Source organism: Bufo gargarizans, chromosome 6 (assembly GCF_014858855.1).
Source record: "Bufo gargarizans isolate SCDJY-AF-19 chromosome 6, ASM1485885v1, whole genome shotgun sequence".
NCBI classification, from domain to species: Eukaryota; Metazoa; Chordata; class Amphibia; order Anura; family Bufonidae; genus Bufo; species Bufo gargarizans.
The window spans coordinates 161,046,371-161,066,715 of record NC_058085.1 but is presented as its reverse complement, the minus strand read 5'-3'; the positions used below and the strand labels follow the sequence as shown (position 1 = coordinate 161,066,715).

General features: G+C 42.0%; 1 protein-coding gene across 9 annotated transcripts in view; it reads right to left on the bottom strand.

Moving 5' to 3' along the window:
* Window positions 1-20,345, bottom strand: part of USP54 (ubiquitin specific peptidase 54) — a 125,460-nt gene that overhangs the window by 2,791 nt on the left and 102,324 nt on the right. For 5 of the 9 annotated variants that reach the window (XM_044298919.1, XM_044298917.1, XM_044298916.1 and 2 more), the window contains 6 exons: window positions 18,629-18,748; window positions 12,813-13,002; window positions 9,929-11,328; window positions 8,150-8,268; window positions 6,040-6,180; window positions 1,346-1,532 (listed from right to left, as the gene is read on the bottom strand). In XM_044298919.1, coding sequence (XP_044154854.1) covers window positions 1,346-1,532; window positions 6,040-6,180; window positions 8,150-8,268; window positions 9,929-11,328; window positions 12,813-13,002; window positions 18,629-18,748 — 2,157 coding nt within the window. Of the gene's footprint in view, window positions 1-1,345; window positions 1,533-6,039; window positions 6,181-8,149; window positions 8,269-9,928; window positions 11,329-12,812; window positions 13,003-18,628; window positions 18,749-20,345 lie in introns of those variants that run through there. The other 4 variants (XM_044298920.1, XM_044298923.1, XM_044298924.1 and 1 more) reach the window with 4 other exon arrangements.

Genomic DNA, 20,345 nt, shown 5'->3' with positions numbered 1-20,345 from the left:
CTCCGGTCCTGCACCGTGGCAACTGTTCAGCCATCTTCCAGTCCCCAAGCTTGTTTTCTTCTGGCCGGGGTATGGACATTGTCACCTGCGCAGCTGCATCCAATGACTGGCTTCAGCTGTGAGGTATCTGCAAGTGGCACATGATGTTGCAGTGATGTGCCAATTAGGGACACGCCAAGACTGAATCCAGTCATTGCTTGTAGTTGTGCAGATGACTATGTCCATAACCCAGCTGGAAGTAAAGAATCCCAGGGACCAGAAGATGGCTGAACAGTTGCCAAGGAGCAGAAAGTGGCAGGGACTCTTATAAGGTAATGTATGCTAGGGGCCATAGGTTTATAGTGAAGATTCAGGGAAAAATCCCTTAAGGCTTAAAAGATTTGTCTTTCCCTCAGGATATCAGTCTATCTGGTAAGAGCTATGACCACTGGGAACCCCACTTATCAGGACAGCAGGTGTCCTTTGTCTCCCCTCATGAACGGACCCGCTGTCAAGCATGCATGCTGCTACATTTATCTCTTTAGGCCTACCAAAGTGAAACAGAGTATGGCGCTTGGCAATTTCAAACAGCTCCATTGGGGAGTGGGGGCACAAAACACCCCATTTTCATGATTTGTGGGGGTCTCAGTGAAACCCCTCCATTTAGACTTATCTCCTATCCTGCCAATAGGGTATAGGTATACAACTTGGCACAAACTCTATGTACACTCTGCAGACAGTATTCTCCACGGTAACAGACTACAAATAATCCTTGCGAAGTCAGTCATATTCTCTTTCATCTATGCACTATTTCCTGCTAACCTACCAGTGCATGTTATTAAATAGTAGGAGACAGATGGAAATGAGTAACACATCTGCTGGGTCAGATTGCACAGGATTTGTTTGCAATTTGCAACAACAGAAGGGTAGGATATCTTTAATCAAAACTGTTTGCAAAGATGCTTCTTTTTTTATTTTATGTTAGATACACTTAATGGTTTCAAAGTTGTACACAGACTAAACTGTGGGCCACCATATTCTTAGATTAGTTTCACACTAGCGCTTGTACATCCGGCATTGCCAGAAGCTAGAACATTGTTGTTCGGTCCTATTAACCATAACGAGGAGGACCGGCAGAGATCCGGCGACAACTCGCCGAATACGCTGAGAATTGGCTGGGCGAATTCAAGCATTCTTCTCATCCAAGCATTCTTCTCATTGAGTACAGGGTAATAAAATCTGAAAAAGCACAGCCAATGCAACACAGCACAAAGGATATAAGGGGAAAAGCAAATGGCTTTCAATGAAGTATACAAATACTATACAAGAGATAAATAAAACATGCAGGAGAGTTGTGTGCAATTACCTGGTGGCCTGTGTGCCTCACCCACCATGCTGGGCGCCAGTACCTCATGAGATGGGTGCTGCATCTGGGTTGGGTAGTGCTGGGGTTCATAGGATAAAACAGAAGGATTGTGGGTATAAGGGTAGGAGGAGGAGCTGTGAGAGCGATGACTGCTGTCCACAAGCGGTTTCCTCTCATTGGATGCCTCCTTTTAACAAATGAAACAGAAAAAAATAAATACAACCATAAACAAGATGGCTAATTGTCAGAGAGCACTTGCGTAGGACAATATGTGGCTAAACATCAAGCACCACAAACAAAAACTAATACTGACGCACACCCATACACAAAGCAGTCTAACAAACAAGGGTGGCTGCAGGCCAGAAAACAGGACCCACATTAGTCAAAACACCCGTCACCAAAAAGCAAGGCAATAACATGTAGTGCTTAACTAAAGCTGCAAATGATTCTTTAAAAAGTGCTTAAAAAAATGTAAACAGAGCCTGTTGTGATGTCAAAGCCTACTTGTCAGAAGTGTTAATCCATACTTGTAATAATCTCTCATCATGCAGTGAATCAACTTGTGCCATGGATAGCAGTGTTAGGCTACTTTCACACTAGCGTTCGATCGGATCCGTTCTGAACGGATCCGATCATAATAATGCAGACGGAGGCTCCGTTCAGAACGGATCCGTCTGCATTATATTAGCATATAAAAGCTAAGTGTGAAAATAGCCTCGGACGGATCCGTCCAGACTTTCAATGTAAAGTCAATGGGGGACGGATCCGCTTGAAGATTGAGCCATATTGTGGCATCTTCAAACGGATCCGTCCCCATTGACTTACATTGTAAGTCTGGACGGATCCGCACGCCTCCGCACGGCCAGGCGGACACCCGAACGCTGCAAGCAGCGTTCAGCTGTCCGCCTGTCCGTGCGGAGGCGAGCGGAGCGGAGGCTGAACGCCGCCAGACTGATGCAGTCTGAGCGGATCCGCATCCATTCAGACTGCATCAGGGCTGGACGGAAGCGTTCGGGTCCGCTCGTGAGCCCCTTCAAACGGAGCTCACGAGCGGACCGACGAACGCTAGTGTGAAAGTAGCCTTATAGGCACTGGAGCTCCATTCTGACCATAATGCAACACCTGCATGGTGTTGCATGTTCCCACCGTGTTTGTGAGTTTCCTCACACATTCTAGAAACATACTAATACAGGGATCAGTAACTACCAGCACTCCAGCTGTTTTGAAATTACAACTCCCAGCATCCTCCTTTCACTTTTATGGGCGTTACAATAACAGCCAAGAAAGTGTGCATGCTGGAAGTTGTAGTTTCACAGCACATGGAGTGCCGAAGGTTGCTGATCCCTGCACTAATAGATCAACTGGCTTCCTATAAAGTTGGCCCTAAGTGTGCATGTGTCTGATACAGAAAACAAACTACAGGTGCATCTCGATTAAATTAGAATATCATCAAAAAGTAAATTTCAATAAGTCAATTCAGAAAGTGAAACTCCTATGATAAATATTCATTACACACACAGTGATCTGTTTCAAGAGTTTATTTATTTTAATGTTGAGGATTATGGCTTACAGCTAATGAAAACTCAAAAGTTAGTATCTCGGAAATTAGATTATATAAAACCAATTAAAAAAGTGATTTTTAATACAGACATGTTGGCCTACTGAAAAGTAAATACAGTATAGGTACCCAATACTTAGTTGGGGCACCTTTTGCAGGAATTACTGCACCAATGTGGCACTGCTGAGGTGTTATGGAATCCCAGGTTGTTGAGTCTGGTGTTTCTCATGTTACTTTTGACAATACTCCTGTTACAGCGCGGTGTGGGTAGATACGCCACACCGACCACAAGAGGGAATGGAAAAGGTACTAGGCCTGGAAACTAAGGAAAGGGGAAAAGCTCACCACCTAGTGAATACCTAAACCGAGCCCTGACTACTATCAGTATGAACAGACCTTAAAAAGGTAGGAATGTTCATATGCAGGAACCTAGGGCCCTATCTGACCCTGAAGGGCCCTGGAAATAGTGTCAGGACAAGAGAAAACCTGTTCCTTCCCAGCTAAAGGAACAGGAGACTCCCTCAAGCCTAATACCAAAAGGAAGGGGAAAACAACCAACAAGAAATAAAGGAAAGACACTTAACTCCGAAGTATAAGGATGAGCAGGAACTCAGAGGAGAACCAACACCAGCACTTCCAACATCCAAAAGGAGCTAACAACCGCATAGCAAGATGGGTGAGGCCAGACTAAATAGAGGAGTTGGAATCATCACTTAAGCTACACCTGAGACCAGAGGTGTGGTCATACCCAGCAACAACACAGAAGCAAGTGAAACCAGAGAGACTGTCAGATCACATCACGTGCAGACAGTCTCTTAGATCTTCTGACCCCTGCCACAGGAGAAACTGTGACAACTCTTTAGATTCTTTATTGGCAGGCGAGTTTGCCTGCCAATCAAGCACAGTGATACCGTAGTTATAAAACCAGGTATTTGTACTTTGGGCAGGTGTCAAGTCCTGCTGGAAAATGAAATCAGCATCCCTATAAAGCTTGTCAGCAGAGGGAAGCATGAAGTTATCTATAATGTTCTGTTAGTCAGCTGCGCTGACTTTGGACTTGATATAACACAGTGGACCAACACCAGGAGATGGCATGGCTCCCCAAACCATCACTGACTGGAAACTTCACACTAGATCTCAAGCAACTTGGATTGTGTGGCTCTCCACTATTCCTCTAGACTCTGGGACCTTGATTTCCATATGAAATGCAAAATTTACTTTCATCTGAAAATAGGACTTTGGACCACTGAAAAACAGTTCAGTCCTTTTTTCCTTAGCCTGGGTAAGATGCGTCTGATGTTGTCTCACGAGTGTTGGTTCATGAGTGGCTTGACACGAGGAATGCGACAGTTGTGGTGGCCCCTCTGTGTGTGGTGGCTCGTGAAGCACAGACTCCAGCAGCAGCACACTCCTTGTAAACATCTCTTAAATGCCAGAATGGCCTTATTTTGACAATCCTTTCAAGGCTGTAGTTATTCCTGTTGCATGTGCACCTTTTTCTCCCACACTTTTTCCATACAGTCAACGTTCCTTTAATATTCTTGGATAACAGACAGCTTCTTTAACAATGGTCTTTTGTGGCTTACCTTCCTTAGGGCTCATACACACAAACGTATTTTCTTTCCGCTTTCTTTCGGGGGTTTTTGCGGGCCATATGCGGAACCATTCACTTCAATGAGTCCGCAAAAGCAACGGAAGGTACTCCGTATGCATTCCATTTCCGTATTTCCGTTACGCAAAAAAGTAGTGCATGTCCTATTATTGTCCGCAATTCATGGTCCAAGACCGCATTTAAGTCAATGGGTCCGCAAAATATACGGAACGCACACGGAACACATCTGTATGTCATCCGTATTTCATGCCTATTTTGCGGATACATATTGTAGAAATGCTATACCCAGCCCATATTGCTCATGTGTTTGGTGATTAATAAGTTACAGTTTCCGTTTCCAATCCGCAAAAAACGTATCCCATACAGAAACCATACAGATGTTTGGTGGAATAGCGGAACGGAAGAAGACTTAAATCAGAGAAAAAAAACTGAATAGATCCGTGAAAAACGGACCGCAAAACAACAACGGTCGTGTGCATGAGCCCTTATGGAGGGTGTCTTCTGGACAACTGTCAACTCAGCAGTCTTCCCTATGATTGAGTAGCGTACTGAACCAAACTGAGCGACCATTTAAAGGCTCAGGAAGGTGTTTTGTGTTTATTAGCTGATCAGAGTGTGACATCATGAGTCTATAATATTGAACTTTTTCACAATATTATAATTTTCTGAGATAGTGACGTTTGGGTTTTCATTAGCTATACTTCATAATCATCAACATCAAAATAAATAAACACTTGCAATAAATCACTCTGTATGTAATGCAAAAAAACCTGTTCATTTACTGCAGCACTCACCTCCAGTTTTATAAGGAGTCACGGACTGTACTGGTCTAGACGCGACCAGGTGAGCAATCCAGGAATAGCAACAAGTGAGGCTCAGACATGTCATGGATGAAGGGCCCATACGCAAATGGCCCGAAACGTGTCACATTGTGCTACAGTTTCTCCGTTTGTACACATGGATTTTAATTGAATATGTGAAAGAATAAAGCATTGTTTTTTTTAAGGAAAAGGAGCTGGACTTTTTTTGCTACTCTGTATGTAATGAATCTACATAAGGACTTTCACTTTTTGAATTAAATGACTGGAATACATTAACTTTTTGAATTAAATGACTGGAATACATTCACTTTTTGATGATATTCTAATTTATTGAGATGCACCTGTATGAGCCCCATTGGGCACAGGTACTAACGCCATATAGCCATGATGTTACAGTCCTGATATCTAGCAAACACGTTTGCCAACTATTCCTAAAATGCAAGTGAAAGAAGAAAAAACTTGAGAAAATTGTTAAGTTGTTTCAAACATGCAAAACAGAAGTGAATTCAAAATAAGTGAAGAAAACATAAGTGTCTGGGGATAAGAAAAGTAAAGAAGGTAGCATCACCATCAGAGTCATCCATGATTTACACACGGCGCCACATTTTAAATCTGCCTATGAATAGCTGCCTATAACTTGATGGATAAATATTGGGTCTAAGTCAATGTTATCAAACATGTCAATCAAATCTGTATTACTTACAAAACTGTGAGAAGAGACAAGAGTCTCTTCTCTGTTAGGGATGACAGTCCCACTGAGGCTCCTTGCCAGCCTTCGGAAATTCTCTGCACTGTACAGCTCCTCTTCCTCCGACTTCCTGCTTTGGTCTCTGCCATGAGTGACCTGCAGGTGCATACACAATTTGGCAGGAATGCTCAGAATATATAGCACCAAATGCCACTAATTTCTAGCCCTCTTAGGCCACTTTCACATGTGTTTTGGCATTCCGGTTTTGAAAAGCAGCAGATCTCAAAACTGGTCCAACATGGTGTCCCCTTGCATTCTGAATGGAAAGAGATCCGTTCAGGAAGCATCAGGATGCCTTCCGTTCTGCCAGCATTCCATTTTGTCAGATCATTGAAACGGAACAAACTGCATCCGTCACTAAAAACAATGTCAGTCAATAGTGAGCGATCCAGTTTTTTAGGATCCTAATTTGATTTCTAGGAACGCCATTTGATTTCTATTATATGAATTTCCTTAATAAACTCCTTTATGCTTAGAAACCAGATCAGCAATAATGGGACATCTCTGATGTGGTAAATACTTGTTGTCAGAAAAGTGTATACTTTGTGTATATTTCACAAATAAATCTTACGACTGCAATATTGTGCTCAATTACTTTGTAGCAAATGCCGTCCATCATGGAATGAAGGTTAGTATATTAGAAAAAGTGCAAGAAAAACAGTTTTGTATAGGATATAGCAGCAGATATGTTATCTATACTTAATAATATAGAAATGAGTGGATTAAAGAAAATAGGGAGAATCTGGGATACAACCAGCATGACGTGCCATTCCTCTAGTTTACCCGATTTACATTCGCATGTGCTACCAGGATCATTATGCATTTTATATAGCACTTATTTTGAAGACTGTCCATGGCTTATAGTACATATATTAAAATCCCATTGTTTTAGTTAATTATCTGAAATCAGCATAATTTTCATGCCACACATACAGCAACTTCATCCATAATGAAGCTGCTTGTACTAAATGCAACACAAGGTGGTCATGGAGCTGAGTGCTTATTACAAAAGTGAGAGAAAATAAATCACTGCCTGACGCTTCTAGCAGCACTTATCCCAATAGGGAAAAAAAATATATTGGGCATGCCGAGTCTAACCTTATTCATACCCAGATAGCAGAAATTGAAGGACTGTTGGGCTGTCCCCACATACAATAGCTTGTTGGCCAATCTTGTGGACTGTTTTGACGTATATTGTTAGCTTTCACAAATACCCCAAAAAATACCTTTGAGGGTCCCTTCATTTAAGAGTTACACAAAGGTAAGGTTGGAGAACTGCCCCCTAACTAAAAGAAAGTATCAGGGAGATTGCTGCATAAAAACTACAGATTCTCAACAGCCCAACTCGCTAACTTGAGACTACTGTAAAAAACATTCTACATTCAGTAAAATTTCTATTGGAGAACCAGAAGTAATTCGATTCCCCCTGGTAACCTTTAACTGGTTGCAATTTATTTCTTTTTGCACTTGTAATATTAAGGTGGCATTCATACCTCAAGACATTTATGGCATATCCACAAGATATACTGTACCATAAATGGCTGCTAAATGTAGGATCAGCACGAGCCTCCTGAGCTTGCCCATTTGGTGACATGGCTGCTGCGAATGGAGAAGTGGCCATTTTATGAAAATCATTGCAGAAACCACGTCTTGACTCTACCATGAGAATACGGCCAATGAACTGCTACCCCAAAAACCCTATCTAGAATAAAATATGAAATGCTTAGTAGTGCTCGCTGGGCTGCATTATGTGTATCCAGCCACTGTAAGCCTAAGGCTTAGTTCACATATACACGTCCGTTTATTGTGACGACTGCATTTCCCAGACCAAACACTGCTGGACTGTACTGTGCTCTTGGCATTATGCGAGTACAGTACACCGGTTTTCTGGCAGGAATTTACAGCATCAATATGAAGCTGTGAGTTTGCAACAGAGGAACAGTGTTCGGTGTGGAAAATGTGGCCATCATACTGGATGTGTTTGCTGGACCTTACACGCTCTGTTGAAAGCAGCCGAATAGCAAAGAATTAAGTTTGGTTCCGACCAGCCAGTTACCAACCATACCTTAGACACAAGGGAATGTGTGCTTTCACAGAGACTGCGTTCTATCTCAGCCGTTGGTGTTCTTGACAGACCTCTACCAGCAGCATGCTGCATTTTTCTTGCAGATGTATTGTCCAAAACTTTAGGGCAAACAGAAAATAATTGAAACATTAATAAAGCAAACTAGTCACAATAAATCATTTTTAGAACAGTTACTACAAGTGAAAAACAAGTACAAATATTTTCTTAATTGACTAAAGCCGGGTTCACACGACTCGTATTTCGTTTTCCATTCAGTTTCTGAACTTTTATTTTGAGCATCTGTTGTGCTCATTTTGGATCAGATTTTGGCAGTTCAATCAGAGATCTGTTATCTTACATGTGCGTGGAGGACTTTTTGTCCTGTCTAAAATAAGGGATCTCTGATGGAACTGACAAAATTGGATGTGAAATGAGGACAACGGATGCTCAAAATAAAGGGTCCGTTTTTCTTTATTTTGCTGTTCTGATGGTTCAGAAGAATGGAAAACTTTTTTTTTGTTCTTAAACTATAGTAACATAGTACATAAGGCAGAAAAAAGACATTTGTCCATCCAGTTCGGCCTGTTGTCCTGCAAGTTGATCCAGAGGAAGGCAAAAAAAACAAAAAAACGATCCTGACATTGTGAACTAAGTATACAGACATGGAGAGCGGCGCCCGGGGATCTCACTGCACTTACTATTATCCCTGGGCGCCGCTCCGTTCTCCTGCTATGCCCTCCGGTATCTCCGGTCACAAAGTTACAGTAGGCGGAGTCTGCCCTTGTTCTTCTGTAGCGCTGGCCAATCGCATTGCAGAGCTCACAGCCTGGGAGAAAATAACCTCCCAGGCTGTGAGCTCTGAGCTGCGATTGGCCAGCACTACAGCAGAACAAGGGCAGACTCCGCCTACCATAACTTAGTGACCGAAGATACCGGAGGGCACAGCGGGAGAACGGAGCAGCGCCCAGGGATAATAGTAAGTGCAGTGAGATCTCCGGGCGCCGCTCTCCATGTCTGTATACTTAGTTCACAATGTCAGGATCGGTGAAAGGTCCTCTTTAAGGGGAAAATTCCTTCCCGACTCCAATAAGGCAATCAGAATAACTCCCTGGATCAACGACCCCTCTCTAGTAGCTATTAGTGTTGATCACGAATATTCAAATTGCGAATTTCTATCTGGAGAATTTGCAAGTATTTAGAATAAAGTGATATATATATTCGTAATTTTGAATATTCAAGATTTTTTTTTAAATCAGTACACATGATCCCTCCCTTGTAAAATGCGGCGTGAGCTTCCTTGAGTCAAATACGTGTAAAATGGTTTTTACTTCCATATTATACGATTTTACTTTATTAAGTTACATTATGAATTGTGTCACTCAATTTAGCATTGGTGAAACAATTAAAAAGGATTACATGGGTGCACACAAAACAACCTGCAATATTTCACAGATTAAACACAGGCTATAAAGCACTAAGACTGGCAATGCACAGGCCTCTTAATTGTATGCATCTTTCAATCTGTGGGCCAATGAAAATCTATGGCAGCCATGAGCGGGCGTAGATGTGAACTCAAATTTATGCCATACCTCCTCCTGCTAACCTCTACTCATACAACTCAAAAGTGCACTTTTTAAAATCATTTAAAAAATTCACACATTTTCGTACAAAAACAAATGTGAATAAAACATTTCTACTTTTTTTTGCCACATTTCTGGTGCACAGTTGATAATAAATCCCCCCCCTCCCATACACTGCTAAATAGACAATAACACTTACATGGTTTTCCAAATGCCTGTCTAGAGTTTTCAGATCTCCACTGCAGAGTCCTGTTGCCTGGACAAGTCTGAAGGCTGATGTTATACCAGGTATCCAACTCTCTAATACCATGCTCAGCATCCTGTTTCCAATCCTGCCGGAGATCAATTGAGCTCTTTGATAAGCCATACCTTACAGACTTTCGATTGGAGAAACTTGGACGAGCATGGTGTTCCACATCAGTATCATCTTCTTGGGCATTATAATATCTGCTAACACTATCAACCCACTGGTTCGTGGGCACAGAAGCTGGCAAATGCACTGTGCTTCCAAATTTCACCTTTTTCTCAGTTTTGTAGTAAAACTTGTCACGGTTAACACCGTTAGCCATGTCTCCTTTTAGAACTTCCTTAAGCGGCACTGCATTATGGCTGTTCAGATGGTTTACACTGGATCCATTTATGTTATATGATGAATCCTCGGAATCTGGAGAAGTACTTGCTTGATCCGTACTGACAGATTTATTCTCTTGCATGACCAGAGACTGCAGACCTGATTCAGTTTCCAAAAGGTTCAGGGAATCCTGTATTTGCCCCCCTGGTGAAAACTTCTGTTCAGAGCTGTCTATTCCAGTAAAATTCACGCCAAAACTGCTTCTCTTTGGTGAGCCCCCTTGTAGCCGCTGAAATTGTTCGGCGAGAGAACGAACCAACCCCTTACTTTTAGGTGCCTCAACTTTGCTAGTCTCAAAGACATTTAATTCACATTGTTTATCTAATAAGTTGTCCTGGCTGTTTGTTTTTGTGGAGACGACAGCTGGATGAACAGTAAAACTATTTTTAACAGTTGGAGAGATCGTTGGGACAATGCAAGAACCAACCTTATCTTCATTTATATGAATTTCTGTACTAACAGATTTGTTACAATGGCTGGGTTGGTTGTTTCTATCTGGAGACTGAGCTTGTGCCCGACGTGCCCAAGGAAATAACAATGATGGTAAAGAACCAGATTTAATGCCATTGAGTTTCATCTTCCGCAGAGGACCATCTTTAGCTTCATGTTCCTCAGTCACCTTACCACTATTAGGGCTTCCTGCAGTAGCTTGATCACCTTTTGGGTTTTTGAGTTGTAGGTCTGGGCTACAATCATCCACTCTTAAAATTGTATCAACCGTGCTCTGTGTAGGAGTTGAGGCACTCTCTGGGGAATTAGGACCTGAAGGAGCACGGTAGTTAGAAAATGTTTTGCTACATGGGCAATGTTCTGAAGTTGACAAGCTGGAAGACTCAGCACATGATGGAAGCAACTCATGGCTAGAAGCAAACGGGTGTGGTAATGGAGTGGATGTGAAGTCCTCCTTTGCGGTTGTCTCTGCCATTACCTGATGGTTCACTGAAACTTTGTCCGAGATAGCCTGGTCACTGCAAGGAGGTGAGATATCATTTGCCATATTACTTGAAAACACAGGAAATCAAGGCTAATTATGAAAAATATATATTCTAGATATCAACGCTGCAAAAATGTATCTTTGATAACTTGAAAATGGCATATGGTACATTGACCATACACAAAATCCATGCATGCAAGATCAACTTCATAAATCTTATGTTGGGAGAATGTTGTAAAATGTCCGCAAAATATATATTTTTCATATTTCAGCAAAAACATGTGCATTCGATTGAAAAAAAAATAAACGGAACATGACAGAACATCACAAATGTAAAATCAGTTAAGCACTTACAAATTAACAAATGCAAATAACAGTAAAATGACTAAGCCGCAATGGAATTAATGCAGAAGAACAATTATGAACTTCTTTACTGTATTAGCTTGGAAGGCTTGTGGTCTCTTTTAGCAATATATATACGCCCTCTCTACATATGAATTTATTTCAGTGCTTGTAAAGCTAGTCAACACAGCTAAAGAAATGGTTTATTTAATGTATGGATAACTATATCTTGCTTCTCTCTAACCAAGAGGATTTCACTCAAAGGACGACTATATCTCCAGAACAAAATAAAATACTCTGGGTGTATAATGATCTGTGCGGCCGAGAGAAATTGAAACCATCTTGTCAGGACATGTAAAATGACCTAAAGCAAATTTGTCACCATAAAGAGGTAGTGCAGCAAGCAGCATGTTCTAGAATTAAAGGAGCTGAACAGATTGATATAGTTTTATGGGAAAGATTCAGTAAAACTTGCAATTTATGCATTTAAATATCTGCTCATTCTGAGCTTAGGAGTCATGTGCATGGTCCTACTTCGTGATTGACAACTATCTCCGTATGACTGCTTATATAGAGAAAGCTGTCAATCACTGATCAAGACCACCCACATGACCCCCAAGCTCAGAATGAACAATGACTGAAAGCAATACATTGAACCTTTTCATATCATGCTCAGCTTCTCCTGCTCTATAAGATGCCTCCTGCAAATTGCCCTGCATTTTTATTGAGACAAGTTCTCTTTAAAGTAGACTGGGTGGGCTCACACTTGGTTGACCTAAGGCTGGGTTAATGTGCATTTACTTTTATGGCACTTTGCATTCTAAGGTCAATGAGGTTTTACAAAATCTGCATTAGATGCAGAAAAAGAAATCGAGCTGCATCATGCCCCATCTGTGATGGAATTTTGCAAAGCAGGTTGATTTTTCTGCACATTGTGCAGCAGATTTTTTCACTTTGTGTAAACTTTGTGTGTCGCTTTAAATGTGATAATCATAATTTCCCATGACTTTGCCAAGTTGCCAACCCAAATAGTGGTTCTAATGCAATACCCCATGTTGATCAATATACAATCAGTTTTTATTTTATGTATAGTATTCCTTTGAATGATTTCTAAGTCATGTTAAGAGCAACAGTTTTCCAGTTCATTCCTAGTCAAGGAAGTTTCATGGCAGCTACCTTGAAGATTGGTTTATAGCTCCCCCCTGTGGAGAGGGGTAAGCTGGTGGCAGCGGTTGAGGAATTGTCGGCGGCAGCATGCGGTCCTGAAGAGTCCGTGCCTTTCGTAAACACATTTGCAACTTCTTATCTGCTAGGGCTCTGCAGTGTGTGCTAGATCTGGCATCATGCATGGCAAGTCTGAATTTAGCTAAAATGCAAAAGAAAACATAGCAGAAACAAATGCACGCACACAAACCAAAATAATAAAAAATAGGATGCCAAAAAGAGCATAACATGGAAACATGCAATACAGAGGGGGAAACAAAACTTAATGCATCCTAAGAGTTATCAACAATGCACACGTATGTAAGCAATGCACCCTGAGCATGTTAACTGAGCCAACAGAACTGTTATGGAAAGACTAGCAGCAGGAACAGGCTCATCTTTACCCACATGCCTTCCAAAGGGAACGTCATCACCCAAAAATATACTACTGTGCTCCATTTCAAAACATTTGTTCCTACAGGAATTACCTTACATTAAAGTATACCGATTATTATTTTTTATTATTTATGATTTTATACACTCAAGACATGAAGTGGAAATGTGAGAAACTTGAGCAGATCATTGTCAGGAGATGATTAAAATGTATGTGAATACATAATAAAATTAGCTTACTACAATGGCTCTGTGAATCAACCTTATTAAACTAGACAAACTGCCTGGCAGGGCTCATGCTGACAAACTATACCTTTCTTTTGTCTGTATGTTAAACAGTTGCACTGCTATGGAACACCCCCTGTGCTCTGCACACTCCACCTCCCCTTGATTGACAGGGCTAGACATGCTGAGGGCAGAGCAGTGTCCTAGCTTATACATACCATACACTCTATGTACTATAGCAGGGGTGGCCAACCCGCGGCTCCTCGGACCTTCACTTGCGGCTCTCAGAGGAGCGCGGTCTCCTCTACATATGCGGCTCGCAGGGGAGCGGGCAAGGGATGTCGCAGGTTTTAAAAATATTAGCAGCATGGGAGAAGGAAGAAGAAAGCAGTCCCCTCCTCCTCCCTGTGCTGCTGCCGCTGCCACCAATGAGAATTAAGAGGGGAAGAGGAGGGGAGGGGCTGTTTCCACTGGGGAACGCAGCATAGAGGCCAGGTGTCAGCTATGAGATTCTGCCGGCACCCGCCCCCTGTATCTGTATTAAAGGTTGTCATTGGTGGCGTAGTGCCCCCCCCCCCCCCCCCTTAATACCATGCAGGCCTGCGCTCTGACCTGCATGTCAGGTCACTATGGAGAGGTCGCCACAGTCTTCAGAGCAGCGGCAGCAGAGGTAGGATAAGCCTCCACAGTTTTATTTTATTAAAGTACTGATCTGGGGGTCTTATCTGACATGGGGTTAGTATGAGCTCAGATAAGACCCCCAAATCCTCATCAGACCCCCAAAATAAGCCTCTCCAGTGCTCACATAAGACACTAAATATCAGACACCCCATGCTCACATCTCCCCTATGTCAAATCACCCCTGAGCATCTGAGCATGGGGCGTCATCTGAGCATGGGGCGTCATCTGATAATAAGGGCAGTCATCTGATAATAAGGGCAGTCATCTGATAATAAGGGCAGTCATCTGATAATAAGGGCAGTCATCTGATAATAAGGGCGTCATCTGATAATAAGGGCGTCATCTGAGCATGGGGCGTCATCTGAGCATGGGGCGTCATCTGATAATAAGGGCAGTCATCTGATAATAAGGGCAGTCATCTGATAATAAGGGCAGTCATCTGATAATAAGGGCAGTCATCTGATAATAAGGGCAGTCATCTGATAATAAGGGCAGTCATCTGATAATAAGGGCAGTCATCTGATAATAAGGGCAGTCATCTGATAATAAGGGCAGTCATCTGATAATAAGGGCAGTCATCTGATAATAAGGGCAGTCATCTGATAATAAGGGCAGTCATCTGATAATAAGGGCAGTCATCTGATAATAAGGGCGTCATCTGATAATAAGGGCGTCATCTGATAATAAGGGCGGTCATCTGATAATAAGGGCGGTCATCTGATAATAAGGGCGGTCATCTGAGCATGGGGCGGTCATCTGAGCATGGGGCGGTCATCTGAGCATGGGGCGGTCATCTGAGCATGGGGCGGTCATCTGAAATAAGGCGGTCATCCGAGCATGGGCGGTCATCTGATAATAAGGCAGTCATCTGAGCATAAGGCGGTCATCTGAGCATGAGGGTGTCATCTGAGCATGGGGCGGTCATCTGAGAAATCTTGAAACACATTGTGAAAAACAAAGATTGCCAGAAGTCTCACTAAAGCTGTCTACACTACAGGTAGGAAAGGTGGTTTAAATGCACTTTTAAATGTTTGATAACTCAATTGCAGTAATACTGTCGTGTGCACGCATATTTGTGTAAACGGATAGCTTGTGGCTCTTGGCAGTCATAAGATTTTTTTTTGGGCTCTTTGTGTCTGTAAGGTTGGCCACCCCTGTACTATAGCTTCACCACATTGAGATCTGCTCAGAAAGCTAATATACACATTACTGGTTTATTCACAAGCAAAATATATGATTAGACATCAGTAATATGTGTTAGCTTATAAGAATAGAAACATGCTTCTCTATGTGGTGGTAATGTGGTAGATTTTTTTCCCTCCCTCATTTAACCCATAATTAATCATATAATAAAAAACAAACAAATAAAAGGCCTTACTACATTGTCAATAGCGTTTCATTTTTTTTTTTGCTTAAATACCTGAAAACTAGTGTTGAGTGAATCAAGCTTCGGATTTGTCTCCGTACAGCATTCAAATGTATGGGGTCCAGCGAGGCAAATATGACGAGACTTTGATCATCTCTTTGTTCACCTTGCCGGAGCCCATGCATTTTAATGCTGTATAGAGACAGGTCTCCGTACAGCATTAAAACGGTGTTTGGATCTAGGATCCGAAGCTTGATTCGCTCAACACTACTGAAAACTTACTCGTTTATTCACAGGCACAATATATGATTATAAAGAATCTAGCCATATGTATTAACTTTTTAAGCCTAAAAACATTATTCTCAATATGATAAGGATGAAGCTATAATACATAGAGTACATGATATGTAGATGCTAGGACACAGCTCTGCCCTCAGCATGTCTAGCCCTGTCAATCAAGAGGAGGGGGGAGTGTGCAAAGCACAGGGGGTGTTAAAAGGTGCTCAAAGGATTCAGCCCCGCCTCCTGGTGCTCGAAATTATTTGCATATGAATAAAAACACCTCTTTCTACAGCAGTTTAGCATACAGACAAAAGAAACTTATTGTTTTAATCAGCCTGATGAGCCCTACCAGCCAGTATGTTTGGTTTAAAAGGGTTGATCCTGGTGACAGGGCAGCTTTAAATGGAACATGTCTTATGTATTTAGTTTTATTAAATTATATTGGGAGAAATGTGGTATTTTATCATTTTTATTTATTTTTAAAATCAGTGGAGTTCTGGGGTATAGATGAAGACAGAATATTGCAGACACACACTTCCTTCCTGCATTGTTTGTATATACAGTAAAGCTGTATAGGCATTGCTTTATACTGGGTATACCTGTCACGGTACCTCCTGTGACAGAGGTTATACAATCTGAAAAACTGGCTGCATGCGGGGTTAACTGACAGTCTTTTGATTCTCAGTGTTGTTGCTTGCTGTGGTCATTACTGAATTCCCTATTTAGTTTGGTCTAACACTTCATACCATGCGGCTGATTCTCTGCTTGGATTTGGAAGAGTTGGTGTGTGGACCTTCCCTGTGTTCCTGCTCATACATTTTCTTTAAGTTAAAGGGAACCTGTCACCTGGATTCTGGGTACAGAGCTGAGGACATGGGCTGCTAGATCGCCGCTAGCACAATTGCAATATCCAGTCCCCATAGCTCTGTGTGCTTTTATTGTGTAAAAAAAAACGATTTGCTACATATGCAAATTAGGCAAGTAAAAAGCCCAAGGAGCTGTTACTAACGTTTCTGGAGCCCAGCCATGCCCACTGTGAAGGAGCCCAGCACCACCCCGTATACTCCGAATCTCCTCCTTGCTCCCCGACGTTACAAAGCTAGAGCGCCGTAATCTCACGATGCACGAGCTAGCACATGCACGGTGTCGGCATAGTGTTCCTTCCCTGAGCTGGCATCAGCCTCACGGAACTAACTGTGCATGCGCTGGCTCGCGCATCACGAGATTACGGGGCTCTAGCTTTGCGACATCCGGGAGCAAGGAGGAGATTCGGAGGATGCGGGGCGGTGCTGGGCTCCTTCACAGTGAGCGTGGCTGGGTTCGGAGTCAGTGAATGCTGGACTCATCTCTGAAGTATGGAGGAAACAGGACTCATCTTTGCCTCATTTGCATATCAATAAAATCGTTTTTTTGACACAATAAAAGCACAGAGAGCTATGGGGACTGGATAATGCGGATGTGCTAACGGAAATCTAGCAGCCCATGTCCTTCGCTCTATACCCAAAATCCAGGTGACAGGTTCCCTTTAAGTTATACTGTTCTTTGTATTTGGTTGCTCCCCTGTGCTTGTTGTTACTAGGCCTCAGGGAGACGCTGGTTCGTTCACCTGGGAAGGAACCAATAGTCTCATTCCCTTTCACTTCCTCAAGGGCATTTCAGGGCTCCTAGGGTCTAGGTTCCGGCGTATGTATTTTCCCACCTTCGGGTTCTATACACACTGACAGGAGTCAGGGCTAGGTTTAGGGGTTTCCTAGGAGGTGACCTTGCCCCTCTCCCTAACCTTGAGACCTAGTTCTGTGTCCCTCCCCTCCCCTTTATTCGTGACAATACCCTGCAGACTAGAGGGTGACATGGGAAACGCATGACGTGCAGAATATAGATATCTTGCCTTAGCTAGGCCTCCATAGATGGAGCAGAGAATTTATTGGTCCACCATCTAATGATGGGACAGTCACATAAAAATAAACTCAAAAACACCACAAAAAAAATTAAAAGTCCTACAAAATGAATATATCTCAAGGACATAAGGTTTTTATGTGTCACTCATAACAGGAAATGTGATTCCTGCAGTAATTACAAAAAAATTACGATCTTGAGAAAGGTACTTCCGAGTTTTTCACTAGAATTCTAAACACATTTTAAGGGCTCACTGGCACCTACTGTATATGAAACTATGCTTTTTTTTTTTTTTTTCCAGGAGCAGGAAGACTTAAGAGTTCCTTTGAAACAGGGTTTGAAAGAAACAATCTTCTTCTCTAAAGCTGGCCATATGAACAAGAGAATCGTTGGCTGAACTAACCTGTGTATGGAGGCCTAACTGAAGCTAGTGGGAAAGAGTGAAGAGGCATACGGTTTTCCAAGGGAGAAATTTCCCTGTGGCTTATTCCCCATTAAATAAACATACATATTTAGGAAAGAATATGGTTTCTATATGTTCTAGCCTTCTACAATGTTACAAATTCACTGTGATGAATTTGGCCAAAAAGCTGAACAATGCATGACCTTCAAGTGGAAAGAAAAGTAAAGCATCTATTCTGATTCAAGATTCACTCAGATGAAAGATGTTTTGTTATACTTGTCACATAAAATATAATTGAGGCCAAGAGCACTGTTTCCACACTGCAAAGTCTCTTTTGTAGTAATGTGGGCAAGCAACAGAAGCTGAAATAAAGCGATGAAGTATTTTTTTATCTGAGTTAACAGCAGTTTGCAAGATTCTGTTGAAATAGAGAGACAGAGGTCACCTTCCACAGCCAATAGCTGAGCCACAAAATGTTACGCATGCCATGTTAAACAGTGCAGAATTTAAAGCAGAGTAAAGCATTGGTTATGAGTTACTTACAAAAAGCTTCATTACACAAGGCCAAAGCTGTAGTGTAATCTCCCTTCTGCTCCAGCCTCAGAGATTGCTCAAAGACAGAGTCTGCATCCTGAATGGATCGCTCAAAGCTGTCACTCCTCCCTGTAATAGCCACATATAAATTGTCCAATTCTTAATTGCTTCTTATATGGCTTACATCAAAATCTACATCTTCAATCAGTTCCTTTATACAGTTTCTATGGTCACGAGGGAGCATCTAAAAGCCACCCAACTACCGCTTAGCAACTACATCTAAGCAAAAGCAATGGTTTTCAGAGAAGCTTGTGCCAGTCACAATAGAATAAAATGCCTGCCAAATAGCACTGACATTCATCACTGTGGTGTTAATGTTCTAAAAAACAAACAAAACAAAAAACATGATCGTGAACGTAGCCTAGAAAGCCAAACATTTAAAGCCACCCTACGGTTCAAGAAATAAATACGCATTAGATGGCAGAATAAACAGAACACTTACCTGGTGCCATCCTTTTAATCTTTCTAGCTGCAGATGTGCCAATTCTCAGGCTCCTCTTCTGTCATTGAAGATGGTTGCACTGCTTCTCAAGACTACCTGATGCACACTGTGCACTTAGATACTTCCTGCTATCCTTGGAGTGGCCAGAAAAGATCATGTGAGTGGTGCTGGCCAATCCAAGAGTAGGGCTGGACAAGCAGGAAGTGTCTTGGACTACCAAATGTACAGTGTGCATCAGGTAGTCTGAGAAGCAACTTGGATGGCAGAAGAGGAGCCCAGAAACTGGGAGATTTGCCGCTGAAAGAAGGCACCAGTTAAGTGCTCTGTTTTCTCCCCAGTTAATGTCAATTTTCTATCTTGAACTGGTTCGCTTTAAGTATTGTCATGTACCATAATTACTTTTTTTTGTAAATCATTTTATGGTATGTTGAACACATGCAAAGTTCTCTGTTCAATTTGGCATCTTTTGTGAAAACTACAGAACACAGGTATTTTTACAAAATGATGCACAACCCCACAATAATGGTCTCATGGGGTATATCTGGCATACGTTTTTTATAGTAACAGTTTATAAATCTATTCAACACACGTGCAGATTTACTAAGCAAAACTGAAAACTGGAGTAAACTATGTCTTTGTGACATTTTACAACTACCTTAAAGGGGTTCTTCAGGAATTAAGAAAATGAAAATACTTACATATTACTTTACTCTAAATATATTCCCAAATACCATTCATTAGTTATAATGGCTCTTTTTATCTAGGGAGCAATCAGGGAAAATAAAATGGCCGCTGTCCTATTACTACACACAAAACCTGTCCTAATCACACAGCAGGACAAGTTACATCACAGTACTGAGGTAAAGAGCTACCTCATCCTCCTCTCAGCTCTGCTTGGCAAGGATTATGATCTTCAGCTGAATCTCTGTGGGAATGAAGTTAATGAGGAGATTTGGAGTACAGAGAGGAGATGTGGACAATGAGCAGCAGCACTTGCATGCAGTCTCCATTACCACAGCCCTGCATTACCTCAGTCTGTCCTGTCCGTCCTCTCTGTACTTTATGTCTCCTCATGAACTCCATTTCTACAGAGATTCAGCTGAAGATATTATCAGCTGTATTCAGCTCATAATCCAGGACAAATAGGAGGGGAGGATGAGGCAGCTCGTTAGCTGAGTGTCCTGAAGTAATTTGTCCTCCTGTGGGATTATGACAGGTTTTACT